Source organism: Anomaloglossus baeobatrachus, chromosome 8, assembly GCF_048569485.1.
Source record: "Anomaloglossus baeobatrachus isolate aAnoBae1 chromosome 8, aAnoBae1.hap1, whole genome shotgun sequence".
Lineage (NCBI taxonomy): Eukaryota > Metazoa > Chordata > Amphibia > Anura > Aromobatidae > Anomaloglossus > Anomaloglossus baeobatrachus.
The window spans coordinates 66,736,859-66,752,899 of NC_134360.1; the positions used below are offsets into that span (position 1 = coordinate 66,736,859).

Sequence of the window (16,041 nt, forward strand, 5' to 3'; positions counted from 1 at the left end):
TGAAAAGCGCAGTGAAAAACGCGGGAATAATTGACATGCTGCGCTTTTGTGGTCACCACAAAAACGCAGCTGAAAAAAAACGCTGTGTGGGGACAGCAAAAATGAAAACTCATAGACTTTGCTGGGGAAGCAAAGTCATGCAGTTTTGAGGCCAAAAACGCACCCGAAAAACGCGCAAAAATGCCGAGAAAAACGCACTGTGTGCACATAGCCTTATACCTACAATGTCTTTTGTTCCTATAGCAACCAATCAGAGCTGCTATTAAAGCCATCAGACGTCTGCTACGACATTGTCTGCTGCAGCTAATCGGTAAGATCGGCTGTTCTCCAGTCCTGTTGTGACCGCACGCGCTCCCACGGTCACAAAGAGATCTGAAGAAGCTAGGGCACATGCGCCGCCCTCTCATGTACAAGACTAGATAATGCGGGCTACAGAAACATGGCGCCGGAGATAAGCACTATGCGCAGGCACCAACTCCGACACCATGTTACTGAATAGGAAAATTTGCATAGAGCCAGAGAGAGGGAGGAACAGGCGGCGAGGGGAAGGGGGGCGGGAATCAATGTGCATAACCCGCTCGGATATTATTAGCAGAGATGCAACTGTCAGTCAAAAAGATGAATTTTTAAACTTCACAAACTTGGATTTCAAAGCCTAAACATCCGAGCTGCCCACTAATGGTATGTACAGCCTGTGCCTGATAGTGCCAACACTGCACTGGCTGCACCTTATATACCAAAATCCTGATGTTTGGTTCCCTTTAAAAGATGGGCAGAGACAGAGCATGGAGCCTTTTCTATCATGGGACAGATTGATGTAGGCGTTGCGGTGGCGCTGACACCCTTCAATGCGGCGGTCACAGAAGATCCAGGGCAAGTAGTTTGGGGTCGGAGCCGCGGATCTTTGATGATAGCGACGCAACTGGTGTCTGCATAGATCTGCATAAGAGCTGTAGACACAAAAGTAGACTGTATTTAATCGAAACTATTCAAAAAGTTTCTTTAGTTTATCATTTTAAATCAACTGAAGCAATAAAAAATTGTTCCCTAAATGTAGACCCCGTATCAGGATGCACTTTACACCCTTTAACCATTTCCCTCTCCCCACCTTTGCTTTTTCTGTTTAATAGTACCAACTATAGTGATATTACCGGAGAATGCAACAAGAGGCTCATGTTCAGGCAAATTGTTGATGTCATTTCTGTAACATAATTATATCTCTGAGCAAAGTAGTTTTTGGTATTGAGTTACATTTATTGATATGTTCTGTTCTGTAATGGAAAATTTGGACATTTATTTCTGTTACCAGCCTGTGAAGAGGGCATCATATTGAAGGAAGGATTCCATGTCCAGGGTCACCTGAGGACACCGTATTATCCCTTCTACTACCCACCATATCCATATTGCACCTGGAACATAACAGTGAGTAAAGGAGTTAGAGCGGTATTATTTTGCTGCTGCGTACAGTATGTGCCTTTCTTTACTTTACGGCCATGTGCGCACTAGAAAATGACTTTTTCTTAAGGAAAAACCGGACCCTGTGAAAGAATCCCGCAATCCCGTTAAAAACCGCACCAAAACCGCAACGAAATCAGCATGCGGTTTTGCCGCGGTTTGGTGCGGATTTGCCGCAGTTTTTCCACAGGTTGGTCCCTGCGGGTTTTTACCATTCTCTATGGCAAAAACCGCAGGTACCTGCGGAAAAGAAGTGACATGCACATTAATTCACCAGCGGAAATTCCGCGGGTAAATCCGCAGGTATAAAAAAACGCAGTGTGCGCACAGCATTTTTTTATACCCATAGGTTTTGCTGGGGATTGACTGCAGAAATGTTAGACACATTTTCTGCAGCAAATCCGTGGCAAATCCGGGGTAAAATCCGTGTTAAATCAGAAGCGTGCGCACATAGCCCAAGGCTATTGTGCACACAGTGGCATAGCAAAGGGGGGGCGGAGGGGGCGGTCCGCCCTGGGCGGCACTTATCAGGGGGCGGCATTTTGGCCACTCGCCTTCAGTTCTGCTGCCCCCGGGCCGAGTTCCGAAAACCGCAGTCCCCGGCAGGAAACTGTGGCTGCCGTCCCTTTAAGGCATGCGAACCACAGCATCCTCCTGGTTTGAGCTTCATCTCTGGGCGGAGCTACCGTGCGGCTTGCTCAGTCTCACAGATGAAGGAGGTGCAGTGCCAGCCAGCGACCCTCAGCACAGTTCTTCCCTCCAGCTCTGTGTGGGCCCCCTCTCCTCCGTGACTGAGCGGTATGTGCCACATCCCGCCCCCCCACTCGACCTGTATGTTCCCTCCCAGCCACCCGGTTTATGGGCCCCAGTGAGCTTTATGGGCTTCTCCCTCCCCCCCCAGGTGTATGCCCTGCCCCGCCCCACCCGAGCCATATGTGCTGGCCCCCCGGAGCCACATGTGTGTGCCCCCAAGAGCAGCATGTGTGGGCCCACAAGAGCCGAGTGTGTGTATATGCGCAGCAGAGTTGTGTGTGTCTGTATGTATGCAATAGAGCTGTGTGTGTCTGTATGTATGCAGCAGAGTTGCGTGTGTCTGTCTATATGTATGCAGCAGAGTTGTGTGTGTCTGTATGTATGCAGTAGAGCTGTGTGTGTCTGTATTTATGCAGCAGAGTTGTGTGTGTCTGTATGTATGCAGCAGAGTTGTGTGTGTCTGTCTGTATGTATGCAGCAGAGTTGTGTGTGTCTTTTTGTATGCAGCAGAGTTGTGTGTGTCTCTATGTATGCAGCAGAGTTGTGTGTGTCTCTATGTATGCAGCAGAGTTGTGTGTGTGTGTCTGTCTGTATGTATGCAGCAGAGTTGTGTGTGTCTGTCTGTATGCAGCAGAGTTATGTGTGTAATCAATGAAGTAGTTAAAAGGTCTGGGGTTGATTACAGGTGTGTGGTTTTGCATTTGGAAGCTGTTGCTGTGACCAGACAACATGCGGTCTAAGGAACTCTCAATTGAGGTGAAGCAGAACATCCTGAGGCTGAAAAAAAAGAAAAAATCCATCAGAGAGATAGCAGACATGCTTGGAGTAGCAAAATCAACAGTCGGGTACATTCTGAGAAAAAAGGAATTGACTGGTGAGCTTGGGAACTCAAAAAGGCCTGGGCGTCCACGGATGACAACAGTGGTGGATGATCGCCGCATACTTTCTTTAGTGAAGAAGAACCCGTTCACAACATCAACTGAAGTCCAGAACACTCTCAGTGAAGTAGGTGTATCTGTCTCTAAGTCAACAGTAAAGAGAAGACTCCATGAAAGTAAATACAAAGGGTTCACATCTAGATGCAAACCATTCATCAATTCCAAAAATAGACAGGCCAGAGTTAAATTTGCTGAAAAACACCTCATGAAGCCAGCTCAGTTCTGGAAAAGTATTCTATGGACAGATGAGACAAAGATCAACCTGTATCAGAATGATGGGAAGAAAAAAGTTTGGAGAAGAAAGGGAACAGCACATGATCCAAGGCACACCACATCCTCTGTAAAACATGGTGGAGGCAACGTGATGGCATGGGCATGCATGGCTTTCAATGGCACTGGGTCACTTGTATTTATTGATGACGTAACAGCAGACAAGAGTAGCCGGATGAATTCTGAAGTGTACTGGGATATACTTTCAGCCCAGATTCAGCCAAATCCCGCAAAGTTGATCGGACGGTGCTTCATAGTACAGATGGACAATGACCCCAAGCATACAGCCAAAGCTACCCAGGAGTTCATGAGTGCAAAAAAGTGGAACATTCTGCAATGGCCAAGTCAATCACCAGATCTTAACCCAATTGAGCATGTATGTCACTTGCTCAAATAGAGACTGAAGACGGAAAGACCCACAAACAAGCAAGACCTGAAGGCTGCGGCTGTAAAGGCCTGGCAAAGCATTAAGAAGGAGGAAACCCAGCGTTTGGTGATGTCCATGGGTTCCAGACTTAAGGCAGTGATTGCCTCGAAAGGATTCGCAACAAAATATTGAAAATAAAAATATTTTGTTTGGGTTTGGTTTATTTGTCCAATTCCTTTCGACCTCCTAAAATGTGGAGTGTTTGTAAAAAAGGGCAGTGAGCCCCATAGGGGTGAGCAGGCCCATGACGATCGGGAGGGTGCAGGGTAGTAAGGAGTTAAAGGTTTTTGGTTGGGGATGAGGGAGGTAGATGGGGGCATGGGATTGGTGGTTGGTACTGGAGGGGGGATTGGTGGAGAGCAAGGAAGGGGTGGGGGCGTAGTTTGAGGTATAAAAAGAATGTAAAATGTGTTACCTCCCCTTTCGTCGCTTGAACTTTGTGCCCCAGGACGTCTGTGCTGCAGCCCACTGCGATGGCTGACCTGGCCGCTTTAATGGATTTAGTGCGTGGGGCTGCTGAGGTCCTGGGTGCGGACGTACTGCGGGATCAGCTAGCGGCGGTCTGTGGTGATGGAGCGGTGATTCCTGCTGCTCCTGCGCCCGGGCCTGTGCTACGTGCTCAGCGGTCACGGCCGCCGGTGCGCTACTCCCCCAGCGGAGGGGGGAGCAGGAGATCAAGGAGCCCCTTCGGGGACCCTCCGGCACGAGGGAGCCCCGCGTCTGCTGTAGTGGAGCTGCCGGCTGCCGGGAGGAATCCTCGCCGGAGATCCCGCGGGTCGGAGGTGGGCGGAGCTTCGGCGAGGCCTACTTCCGGTCCGCGGCCTGCAAGGTCCCGGAGCGGAGTGTCAGAGTTCCGGGTTTTCCAGTTTTCTTTTGAAAGAGCTTGCCCTTTGTTAACATGGAGTTTTCTGTTCTGTTGCCCTACTTCCTGTCCATCTGCATAAAAGCCGCCCCTAAAGCTTAGTCCAGTGCCTGAGTATACTGTTTCCTGTGTGCTCCTGCCCTGCTGCTCTTGGTGCCTGATTGTTATTTGGATCCGCTTGAAAAACAACCTACACCGACTCTGGACTTCATCTGGTCTCATCTAGCTGTGCCCGGACTCCGTTTGCCGTCTTTGGTCGGTACTTCTGCCCGGTTCCTTCCGTTTCTTAAACCGCTCTGGACTCATACCGTACGGACATTTTTGGACTTACCTATTGCCCTTTTGTGTCCCGGCTGCTGCGCATTTAGGCCTTCTGGGGTGATTGCCAGACAGTCCCTGTATAGGGGTTCGCTCTTGGTGGTCTCCCTGGGGGAGTCCGGTGCGTGGCCCTGGGAATTCCCCTTCGCTCCGATCCTGGAAGGTATTTCCTGTGTTTATGTTATACTGTGTTTTTGTTCTGTTTCTGTACATATTGCTGGTTGCATATTATAAACATCTTGCACCAAGAACTCGTCTCTGGTTGTCATTGCCCTGACGCAATCGAAATCCTCAGTACATACAATAGTATTACACGGAGTAGCGGCAACCCCCGGTGATGTGCGGGCCGGGGGTGGAGCCCAGCGTATCGGATTGGCGGTGGAGACTCCCTGCAGACGGCAGGGGAGCGACTCAGGACGGGTAGTGGAGGTGGAGTGCGGCGGCGGGCAGAGACGAGCGGGAGAAGAGTGCGGTGGCCCGGCGGGCATGGTGCGGTCCCGGATTACGGTCCCCTCCGGCGAGGATCGTGCTGGGGGGGGGTTCCCGGCGTTTGTCAGAGGCGGGACGGCGGTCTCGCAGTCGGCAGGGAGGGAGCCCAATGAGCAGGGAGGACGCAGCAGCGGCGCAGCAAGGATACCGGAGGCCAGCAGGGATGGACGGCGGTGCGGCGCCACGTCGTGCCAAGAGACTGAGGTCCAGCAGGAGGCGCCCGGAGGAGCGGGGTGCAGTGACCGTGGGGGTCGACGGCCGCCAGGTGCGGGCTGTCCCCTCGCTGGTCCCCCCTGTGGCCTGCAGCGGCAGTTCGGACTCCGGAGGGGATGAAGAGTCGATGGCAGCGACAGGTCGGACGGAGCGACAGCAGGATGATCGGGGCACGGCTGTGCCGACGTCGGTGCAACGGCAGCCTGGTGAGCGAACGACAGAAATGTTTAATGCTGTGGGTAGTGCGGGCGGGGGAGGGGGTTCCTCCGCGGGAAGTGTTACGCAAGGGGCGAGTGCGGTCGGTCAATCTGGTCTACCGGGCCCGGAGTTTTGGGGGCAGCTTTTGGGGGTGTTGCAGGGTTTGTCGGCGGAACGGGGTAGTCGGATTGGGCCTGGGGCTCCGGTGGGGGCGTGGGTTGGCCCCTCGGAGGTGGTGCAGACAGAGGCGCCGGTGCGTGAGGTTGCGGCGCGGGACACTACCGCGGCGGTAGGTGCGGGACAGGCGGCCGGTGGGGCGGCTGACGTGGGTGTGAGTAAGGAGGCGGAAAAGGAAAAAGAGAAAGAGGATGAGGTTGTGCGGTTGGATGATAGGGCGCGGAGTGAAATTTATGTGTGTTTTGAAGGTCAGTTAGGGGTTCATTTAAAAAAGGAAGTGAGGGACAAGATTTGGAAAGGGGAGTATGTGGAAATTTTTTCCCTGCTTCCCTTGGAGAAGTTTAATTTGGATAAGGTGAAGCCCAGTGATACAAAAAAGGAGAAGGAGGACGAGGAAAAACGGAGGTATAGGTTGATCCCGAGCACGTTTACCAATTGGCTGCAGGCCTTTGCGATCTTGGCCAGCGTGATTGGGGAAAAGGAGCCGGAGCATTGTTCCGCCCTATTTGGTTATATGGACGCGATAGGGGAGGCGTATAGAGTATACGGCGGATTAGGGTGGTTAAGATATGACGAGCACTTCCGGCAACGGAAGGCTCTGCGGCCTGGTGTTCAGTGGGGACACAAAGATATTTCTTTGTGGATGCGGCTAATGACGGCTCCGGCTCAGCCCTTTCGAGGTGGTGCCGGGAGCCCGGGTGCGAGCGGCGGGTCCCCGGCTGGACAGAAAAGGGGGGCTTGTTGGCAATATAACGAGGGCCAGTGTAAGTTCGGGGCCTCATGTCGTTTCAAACATGAGTGTTCCGGATGTGGAGGTTCTCACTCCCTGGCCAGGTGCTTTAAGAAAGGAAAAGGAAAGACGGGGGAGGGGTCTGGAAAAAGGGAGGACGCCAGTGAGGGTAGAGGCGATGCTTCCCTATCTAAATAGGTACCCGGATGTTAGAGCGGCGGAATTGTTGGCACGTGGTTTTACGGAAGGTTTTCGGATTCCGTTTGAATCTGAGGCGCCGGTGTTTCGCCCGGGGAATTTGAGGTCCGCAAAAGAACATCCGGCGGTGGTGAAGGAAAAGCTGCAAAAGGAGGTGGAGTTGGGGAGGATGGCGGGTCCATTCCAGGACCCGCCATTCTCCAATTTAAGGATTTCCCCCCTTGGGGTGGTGCCTAAGAAGGAGCCGAACAAATTTCGGCTCATCCATCATTTATCTTATCCGGCGGGATTGTCGGTGAATGATGGGATATCACCAGAGTTGTCGGCAGTTTCTTATGTATCCTTTGATAAGGCATTGGAGCTGGTAAGGGCTGCCGGGCGGGGGGCCCTGATGGCAAAGGCGGATGTGGAAGCAGCTTTTCGTTTACTTCCGGTGCATCCAGAGAGTCTTCATCTCTTAGGGTGTATGTGGGATGGGGAATACTATGTGGATCGCTGCCTGCCGATGGGCTGTTCCATTTCGTGTGCTCATTTTGAGGCATTCAGTACCTTTGTGGAATGGGTAGTCAAAGACGTGGCAGGGGTCCATTCAGTGATTCACTATTTGGATGACTTCTTTTGCGTGGGTCCGGCGGGCTCTTCGGTTTGCTCCTTGTTGTTGTTTACGTTAGAGCGGATTGCGCGGAGCCTGGGTATTCCGTTGGCAAAAGAAAAAACAGAAGGGCCGGTGACGGCTCTATGTTTTTTAGGTATTGAAATTGATACACTGGCAATGGAATGCCGATTGCCTGAGGGGAAGCTTCTGGATTTGAAGGCGTCGGTGCGGTTTTTGTATCAGGCCAAGAAGGTGCGGTTGCGGGAGTTGCAGTCAGTGCTCGGGAAATTGAATTTCGCTTGTCGCATTATGCCGATGGGGCGGATATTTAATAGGAGGCTGGCAAGTGCAACCGCGGGGGTAAGAGCTCCGAATCACTTTGTCAGAGTGACAAAAGTGATGAAGGGGGATTTGTTGGTTTGGGAGAAGTTTTTGGACCGGTACAACGGTCGGACCCTTTGGATGAGCAAGGCTTTGTCCAATAGCCAGTTGGAGTTGTATACTGATGCGGCGGGAGCGACAGGTTTTGGGGCAATTTTTCAGACGCACTGGTGTGTTGGAAAATGGCCAAAGCTTTGGGTGGAAGCAGGTCTGGTGAGGAATTTGGCGCTGCTGGAATTGTTTCCCATCATTGTAGCAGTGGAGTTATGGGGCCCCGTTTTTTCCGGAAGAAGGGTTTGCATGCATTGTGACAACATGGCGGTGGTGCATTCCATCAATGCGCTGTCGGCAAAATCCCCGCTGGTTGTGGGGTATTTAAGGCACTTGGTGTTGCGTTGTTTGGAGTTGAACATTTGCGTGGTGGCTCGGCACGTGCCAGGGATTCGAAACGAGGTGGCTGACGCGCTATCACGGTTTCAGTTTTGCAGGTTCAGGAAGCTGGTGCCGGGAGCGGACGCGGATGGAGAACCTTGCCCGGACGGGCTGTGGGACCTGGCATCGGTGTAGCTTTTGAGGGGATTAGGAGATCGGTGTCTGAGGCTACTTGGTGCCGATATCAGGCGGTGTGGAAGGAATGGGCAGAGTTGGAAAGAAGGGACTTCATGGAGTCGGGTTACAAAGGCCGAGTGTTGGGGGTCCTGATGTTAATTAGTGGGGATTTTTCGGCAGGTCGGTCCGTTTCGGTGATGGGTGGCAAGTTGGCGGCATTGGCCTTCTTGTTTCAGATGCAAGGGGTCCGGGACGCGACTAAGGATTTTCTGGTGCGGCAGGCAATGAAGGGTTTTCGGAAAGGGGCCCAGTCGCGTGACATGAGGCGGCTGGTGTCATTGCCTTTGTTGGGGCGTTTAGTGGGATGTTTGGGGGAATTGTGTTCGTCTCCTTTTGAGAGGGTGTTGTTTTCGGTAGCTTTTGTATTGGCGTTTTTTGGTGCCTTTCGCATTGGTGAATTGGTCAGCCCGACTAAGCAAGCAATGGGTGGTCTGATGATGGAGGATGTAATGCTGGGGGAGGATAGAGTGGAATGTCGGCTTCGTTTTTCGAAGACGGATCAGAGGGGGCGGGGGCGCTTAGTGGTATTGTTTGCGTTACCGGGACACCAACTGTGCCCGGTGGTACAGGTTTCGGAGTTTTTAAAGGTGCGCGGAGGTTACCCTGGCGTTTTCCTGCGGCATGCGGACGGATTGGCCTTGTCGCGTTACCAATTCATTGCGGTGCTGAAGACGGCCTTAGCACGGGTGGGGGAGGAGCCAAGTGAGTACGGGTCTCACTCCTTCCGGATTGGGGCGGCAACGGAAGCCGCCAGGTGGGGTTTGAGTGAGGATTGTATCCGGCGGATTGGGAGGTGGGAGTCTTCCAGGTTTCGCTTGTACATTAGGCCTCATTTGGTCAGATGATGATTCGGGGGTGGGGAATTCCTGTTTTGCGTTTTGATGCTGGTATGTGACATTTTTATTGGCTGTTGCTGTTTTATTCGTGGTGTTTATATTTTGTAGGGCCATGCCTTGTGTGGATCCTCAGGCACTCCTACGTGTATTGGGGAGCGTTGCGGGCGGATGTGCGTCGCGATGGTCGGCAGCTTGGAGTGTCGGTGACGGAGGCCCGAGTAAAGTGGCTGGGAATTCGGGGCATGACCTGGGGTAGGGTGCGCCCAGAGGTGGCTTATTATAGCCGTATGGATCGTGACCCGGATGTGTTAATTTTACACGTGGGTGGGAATGATTTGGGAGTAAGGTCAGCAAGGGAATTGAAAAGGGACATAAAGTTGGACCTGTTACATTTGTGGAGGGCGTTCCCGGGCATTGTGATCGTTTGGTCGGACATCATAGCTCGGACGCAGTGGCGTTTTGGTAGGTCGGTGGACCGTATTAATAGGGCTCGGAGTAAGCTGAACCGGGCAATTGGCAGGTTTGTGGCACGGAATGGTGGGTTGGTGGTGCGGCATAGAGAATTGGAGGAGTCCACGGAACAGTACCTAAGAGGAGATGGGGTTCACCTGACCGATGTGGGTCTGGATTTATGGATGCTGGGTTTGAGGGATGGCCTGGAGCAAGCACTTGGGGTGTGGGGGGCCCGGGCCAAGTAAGGGTGTCACTTGGCCGGTCTGTGGCGGGGGGATAGGTCCGTCTGAGAGGTTGGGAGTACCGACAGTCGGTTTGTTGGTACGAAGTCGCTCAAGGGGAGTGGCTTCGGAGTGGATGGGAACTTGTAGGCGGAGGTCCTGCAGGTTCTGGGTGGGGGTAATTAACGATGGAACGTTATTACCCCTCACCTTGGGCCGGTTGGTCACGGCCGAGGTGGTCCTCTGGGCCGGTTGGAGGTTTACGGCCGGGGGGTTAAGAATGATGGTTGTTTCCCTCTCGGATGGATCTATCGGTGGTTTTTGGTTATAAGGGTATATATGTATAAAGGTTATGTTTAACAATGGGTGGCATGTTGAGCCACGAGTTTGGTATACATATATACGGTTAAATAAAAGCTGTGGCCATTCCTTGCAATAAAGTCGTAGTTATCGTCTTTATTTAAGTAAATATGGTATGGGGGTGTAGAACCTGTTAACCTGCCTATCCCTTATAGATGCGTCAAGAAATGTGTACAATTCCTACAATTTCTATCAGATATTTTTGTTCAAACCTTCAAATTAAACGTTACAATCTGCACTTGAATTCTGTTGTAGAGGTTTCATTTCAAATCCAATGTGGTGGCATGCAGAGCCCAACTCGCGAAAATTGTGTCTGGTCTTTTTTGTCTCATATATATATATATATATATATATATATACACAGTGTATACTACATATGTACAGTGTCTATATGTATATATATATATATATATATATAATATATATATGTGTGTGTGTGTGTGTATATATATATATATATATATATATATATATATATATATATATATATATATATATATATATATACATTACAGCTCTGGCAAAAATTAAGAGACCACTGCAACATTTTCAGTTTTTCTGATTTTTCTCTTTATAGGTATATTTTTGAGTGAAATCTAAATTGTTATTTTATTCCATAAACTACTGACAACGTATGCATTGCTTTCAGACCTCAAATAATGCAAGGAAAACAAGTTGATAATCATTTACAAACAACAATACTAATAATGTTTTATCTCAGGAAGAGTTCAGAAATCAATATTTTGTGGAGTAACCATGATTTTTAATCCCAGTTTTCATGTGCCTTGGCTGCTTTCCACCAGTCTGTCACACTGCTTTTGGGTGACCTTATGACACTCCTGGTGCAAAAATGTAAGAAGTTCCATCTTCCTCTTGATTATACTCCAGAGGTTCTCAATGGGGTTCAGGTCTGGAGATTGGGATGGCCATAACAGGGTTTTGATGTGGTTGTCCTTCATCCACACATTGATTGACCTAGCTGTGTGGCATGGCGCATTGTCCTGCTGCAAAAACAGTCTTCAGAGTTGGGGAACATTTCCTGAGCAGAATGAAGCAACTGTTTTTCCAGGATAACTTTGTATGCGGTGTGAAGCAGTGACAGGGGTAATATTTGAAGACCGCTATGTGTCCCCCAGAATGTGTCTGGAAACCCTCTGAGTTTGCTATAGCTATTACGGGGAGTATAGCACAAAGGGTAACAGGGAGACAGATCCCTCCTCCCAGTCCAGGTTTTGTAGCAATCCTCATGTCCGGCATTTTCGTTTAAATCATGCAGAGCACAGCAGGGTGTGTCTCAGTTGAGAGCCAGGCTTGATGAAGCTACCACATGCTGTGTGAGCTGAGCTGGCTCTGTGTGGAGTGAACACAGGCCAAGAGTGTGAGCCTAGGAGAACCTTAACAAGACCCCTGCGGTTAACGGGGTCCTAAGGTAACAAGACTTTTTATACCAAGGATTTGTCTAAATGCACCGGCTGTGATCCGGAAGAGACTTTGATTGTAGGAAATTGGATCTATTTATGCTACAACAATAAATAGACTGTTGGTGTGAACACGCTGCTGCCTCACGTTTTTGCCCAAGCAACGCCGCTACCTCACAGCGGCTTAAGTCATACATCCTTTGCAAAGTTTAATCTGCCCAATTCAAGCCTTGCTGAAGCATCCCCAGATCATCCCCGATCCTCCACAAAATTTTACAGTGGTTGCAAGACACTGTGGCTTGTATGCCTCTCCAGGTCTCCGTCTAACCATTAGACGACCAGGTGTTGGGCAAAGCTGAAAATTAGACTCATCAGAGAAGATTACCTTACTCCAGTCCTCTATGGTCCAATTCTTATGGTCTTTGGCAAACTTCAGCCTGCTTTTCCTTTTGCTTCTCATTGATGAAAGGTTTTTTTCTAGCTTGACATGACTTGAGCCCTGCCTCTAGGAGGCTGTTACGAACTGTTCTTGCTGTGCACTTCACCCCAGCTGCCATTTACTCAAAAATATACCTATAAAGAGAAAAATCTGAAAAACTGACAATTTTGCAGTGGTCTCTTAATTTTTTCCAGAGCTGTATACAATCACTGTGAAGCCCCACAAGTGCAGTGTCGGTGCATTACCTTCAGGGACTCCACTCAGCTGGATCCTGTCACAGGTAGGAGATCTTCTTCTAGGATTGTCGTGACGCCACTCTCAGAATTGCGGTCAGTGGGGACCGCCACTGCAGGTTGAGGGACGCCTGGGGCTGATGGTGGGTGCAGTCAGTTGTAATAGCCTCCTGAGAGTGAGGCAAGCCCCAGGGCCCTGTGTAGGTGTGTAGAACCACAAGGCGCAGAATAACTCCACACAAGCAGAATGTCTTTCAGGGGTTTTACTCACTGTTGATGGCAGGGTGAGTAACCCGGGCGTAGCTGGGATGAACCAGGCTGGAACCAGGTCTCCTTCAGGCTGACTGATGAGGGTGGCTACCGACTCGCCTTCCTTAGCCCTTCTGTGGTTTGTGGTAACCCCGACTTTTAGTCCCTATGGGGGTCACCCAGGGAAGTAGCTGCTCCCCTCGTCTGTTTGCCGTTTGCTTGTCGCCTGGACCAGATCACTCCAGCTGCTTGCCTCCTGTGAACTATGGGCCCTAACTGTGGCTACGTGGCTGCGGCTTTTGTGGTGTTGTGGCGTGGGCTTTGAGGGCCCCACACCGGCAGGTTTAGCAAGGAAAGGTGGATCTATCCCCGCACCGGGATCTGCCGCCCGTTTGGGCCTGGTACTCCCTGACAGTCTCCGTACTTTCCACTACGCGGCTCTCTCTCCAGCTGTGTGTGGTGTTCAGGCAGCACTACCAGGTGACCGTTCTCCCCCGTCGGTAGTCACTGCGCGGACGCTGTTAGACTGCAACAGCTCCAGGGGTCTGCTCCTGACGTCTGCTCTCCCTGGACTCTGCACTAAACCGGCTCACTCCTGGGACCTTCACTGCTGCTCCTGTCTGAGCTCCACTTCTATGCTCCTCACTCCTCCACACTCTGCTTCAGACTGTTACTCCTCTTTCTCTTTTCCCTTTTGTGCCTGCCTACGCCGCCTAGCAACCAGGCTCTCCACCACACCCCTTGATTGGAGATGGAGGCTTCGCCCCCTCCACTCTTCCAGTGGAGGTGAAGGCTTTGCCCCCTCCTGGGATCCCCAGGGGTCCTCTCAAAGGTACATGTGTGAGACCTGATCACTATGCGCCTGTGTAGTCACACCTCGGTCAGCCTTCTGGATTACCTGTGTTGTACTGTCCCCAGCATGGGTGCAGTACTCAGTGGTGCCTGACCAGGTCAGGGGCGCCACATTCCCCCTTAGTTATCACCAGCACGTCCTCGGGCTGCAAGACAACATTTTAAAATGCATAAAACATTAAAACATGGTAAAACGTTTTAAAACCACCAGGTACCATACATCACCACCCTCCACCCACAAGTCCGTTAACCCACCCAAAACCCTTTCACGTTGGCCGCGCCTTCAGCCACTTCTGGCAGGATGTAGAGGCGGCTTTCATGGGCTGGTGGTTTCAGGGTATACCTGGCCTGGTGGAGCCGCGCCTTCAGCCTCTTCTGGCAGGATGCAGAGGCGGCCTCCACAGTTGGTGCTGACCAGGTACCCTCTTTGTGGTGGAGAGCCAGGCCCCATAAACAGGCATGCTCTCTGGTTGCAGGCGAGCCAAGGCCCCATAAACGGACGTGCTCCCTGGTTGCAGGCGAGCCAAGCCCCTAAACAGGCTGGCTCTGGTGGTGGTACCCCTGGGGTAACTATGTACACTGCGAGAGTTTGTGGCTATAGCCAGTTCATAGCCTTAAGGTTTATGGGTTTCTCACATTAGTTCATGTGGGCACATGCTTAAACTTATAAACGTTGCAAACTGGTCAAAACTTGTCAAACTGGTAACTTGCTGTACTTTACTTTATGCAGATTCCTCTTCACCAGGGCTTGGGCCTGTAGGGCTGCGGCACCTGTTGCTTTCTCCATCTCTGTCTTTTCTTTCTTCTTCTGTATCTGTTTCTTTTTCTGTATCTGTTTCTTTTTCTGTTGAGACAGCAGGTTCACTGTAGGGATTGCGGGAACATGGTGTAACATCCAATGCATACCATCCTCTTTCTCCTTGGTGCATGGTGAATTCCACTGAATCTCCCATCTGTAGGTTCCTTCCTGGATGTCCTCTGGGCAAATGGGCTCTAACGTCTCTTCTGTTAACAAAGATGCCTTCTTTCATGCCAGGTGCAACTATGAAACCATATCCACTCTTCAAGCTGAAATCTTCCACAACTCCCCGACAAAGTGGGCCTCTAACCTGGGATTTGGCCCTTCTCAGGAACCGTTTCTCTTCCAAGTCTCTGGCCATGACTTCGTTTTTCTGCTCTGGAGACTGCGGTGCAGGGGAAAGCTTGGTTCTGCTCCGGCGCCGTGTCCTACGGGCTGGATTCTGCTGGGCTGTTACTTCACTGCCTGCAGGCCCCCAGGTGAGGTTTCTGGGCAACTCTTCCTCTTCATCCCAGCGGGAATACGGCAGCATCTCTGGCTCGGGGCATGAATCCGCTGCTGATGGCTCCGGAGTCAGCTCCTCAGCTTCCTGGCCTCCTCTCCCCCTTAGTTCTTCTAAGCACTCCTTTTGTGGCAGCGCTGGGGATGGGTGTTCATCAGCAGGCCCGGGCGGAGGACTCTTTGGCGTGGTTACTGCAGAAGTCACCTTGGGGGTGTGCGGAGGGAGCAGATACCGATCCACCATCTCCTGTGGGAACTGGGCCTCTAGGTCAGCCTTCAGCTTCCAGTATGCGGGGTCCTCTCCTATCAGGGACTTCCTAGCAGGGACTTCCTTAGACTGGGGAGCGGTGTCTGCTCTGGCCTTGCGGGCCGGGGTAAACAGAGGTACATTCTTGTCTTTGTGGGCCGTGCCTGACATGGCGGCGGCCTGGTCTTGGCGGGCCGCGCCCTGCATGGCGGCGGCCTGGTCTTGGCGGGCCGCGCCCGACATGGCGGCGGTCTGGTCTTGGCGGGCCGCGCCCGACATGGCGGCGGCCTGGTCTTGGCGGGCCGCGCCCTGCATGGCGGCGGCCTGGATCAGCGTTGCTGTCGCAGTCTCACTCAGGGTCGCAGCTGGAGTCTTAGCGGGCATCGCTACTGTGGCCGGTTCTTGGCGGGCCGGGCAGGGCATCGCTGCGGCGGCCTGGGCTTGGCGGGCCGGGCAGGGCATCGCTGCTGCGGCCTGGTACAGCGTCGCCGCGCCGGGCGCCTCTTCAGGGACCGCGGGCGTGGCAGCAGGGGTCGGGGCACTCGCGCTGGCAGGGGCAACACTGGACTCACCCATCGGTGGCACCATCGGGGTCTGAGTCGTCGCCGCTCGGTCTGGCACTCGTCGCGCAGCTTTTTCCTCATAGGCCTGCACCGCGGCAGCCATCTCCAGAAGCGCCGTGCGTTCCTCGCTGATCTGTCGTATGACCCTGGCCTCCAGTTGGTCGCAGAACTGGGCAAGTTCCTGATACCACCAGGCAGCGGAGCCTGGTTCTGGGTTTCTGCGTTCAGACGCCATTTCCTCTGCGCCTTCTTCTGCA

The 16,041-nt window shown here is 52.1% G+C and overlaps 1 protein-coding gene across 1 annotated transcript in view; it reads left to right on the forward strand.

The window, feature by feature from the left end:
* TMPRSS6 (transmembrane serine protease 6) overlaps positions 1 to 16,041 on the forward strand; it is a 174,147-nt gene that overhangs the window by 107,832 nt on the left and 50,274 nt on the right. The window contains exon 9 of the mRNA XM_075322083.1: positions 1,310 to 1,422. Within this exon, the coding sequence (XP_075178198.1) occupies positions 1,310 to 1,422 (113 nt within the window). The remainder of the gene's footprint in view (positions 1 to 1,309; positions 1,423 to 16,041) is intronic.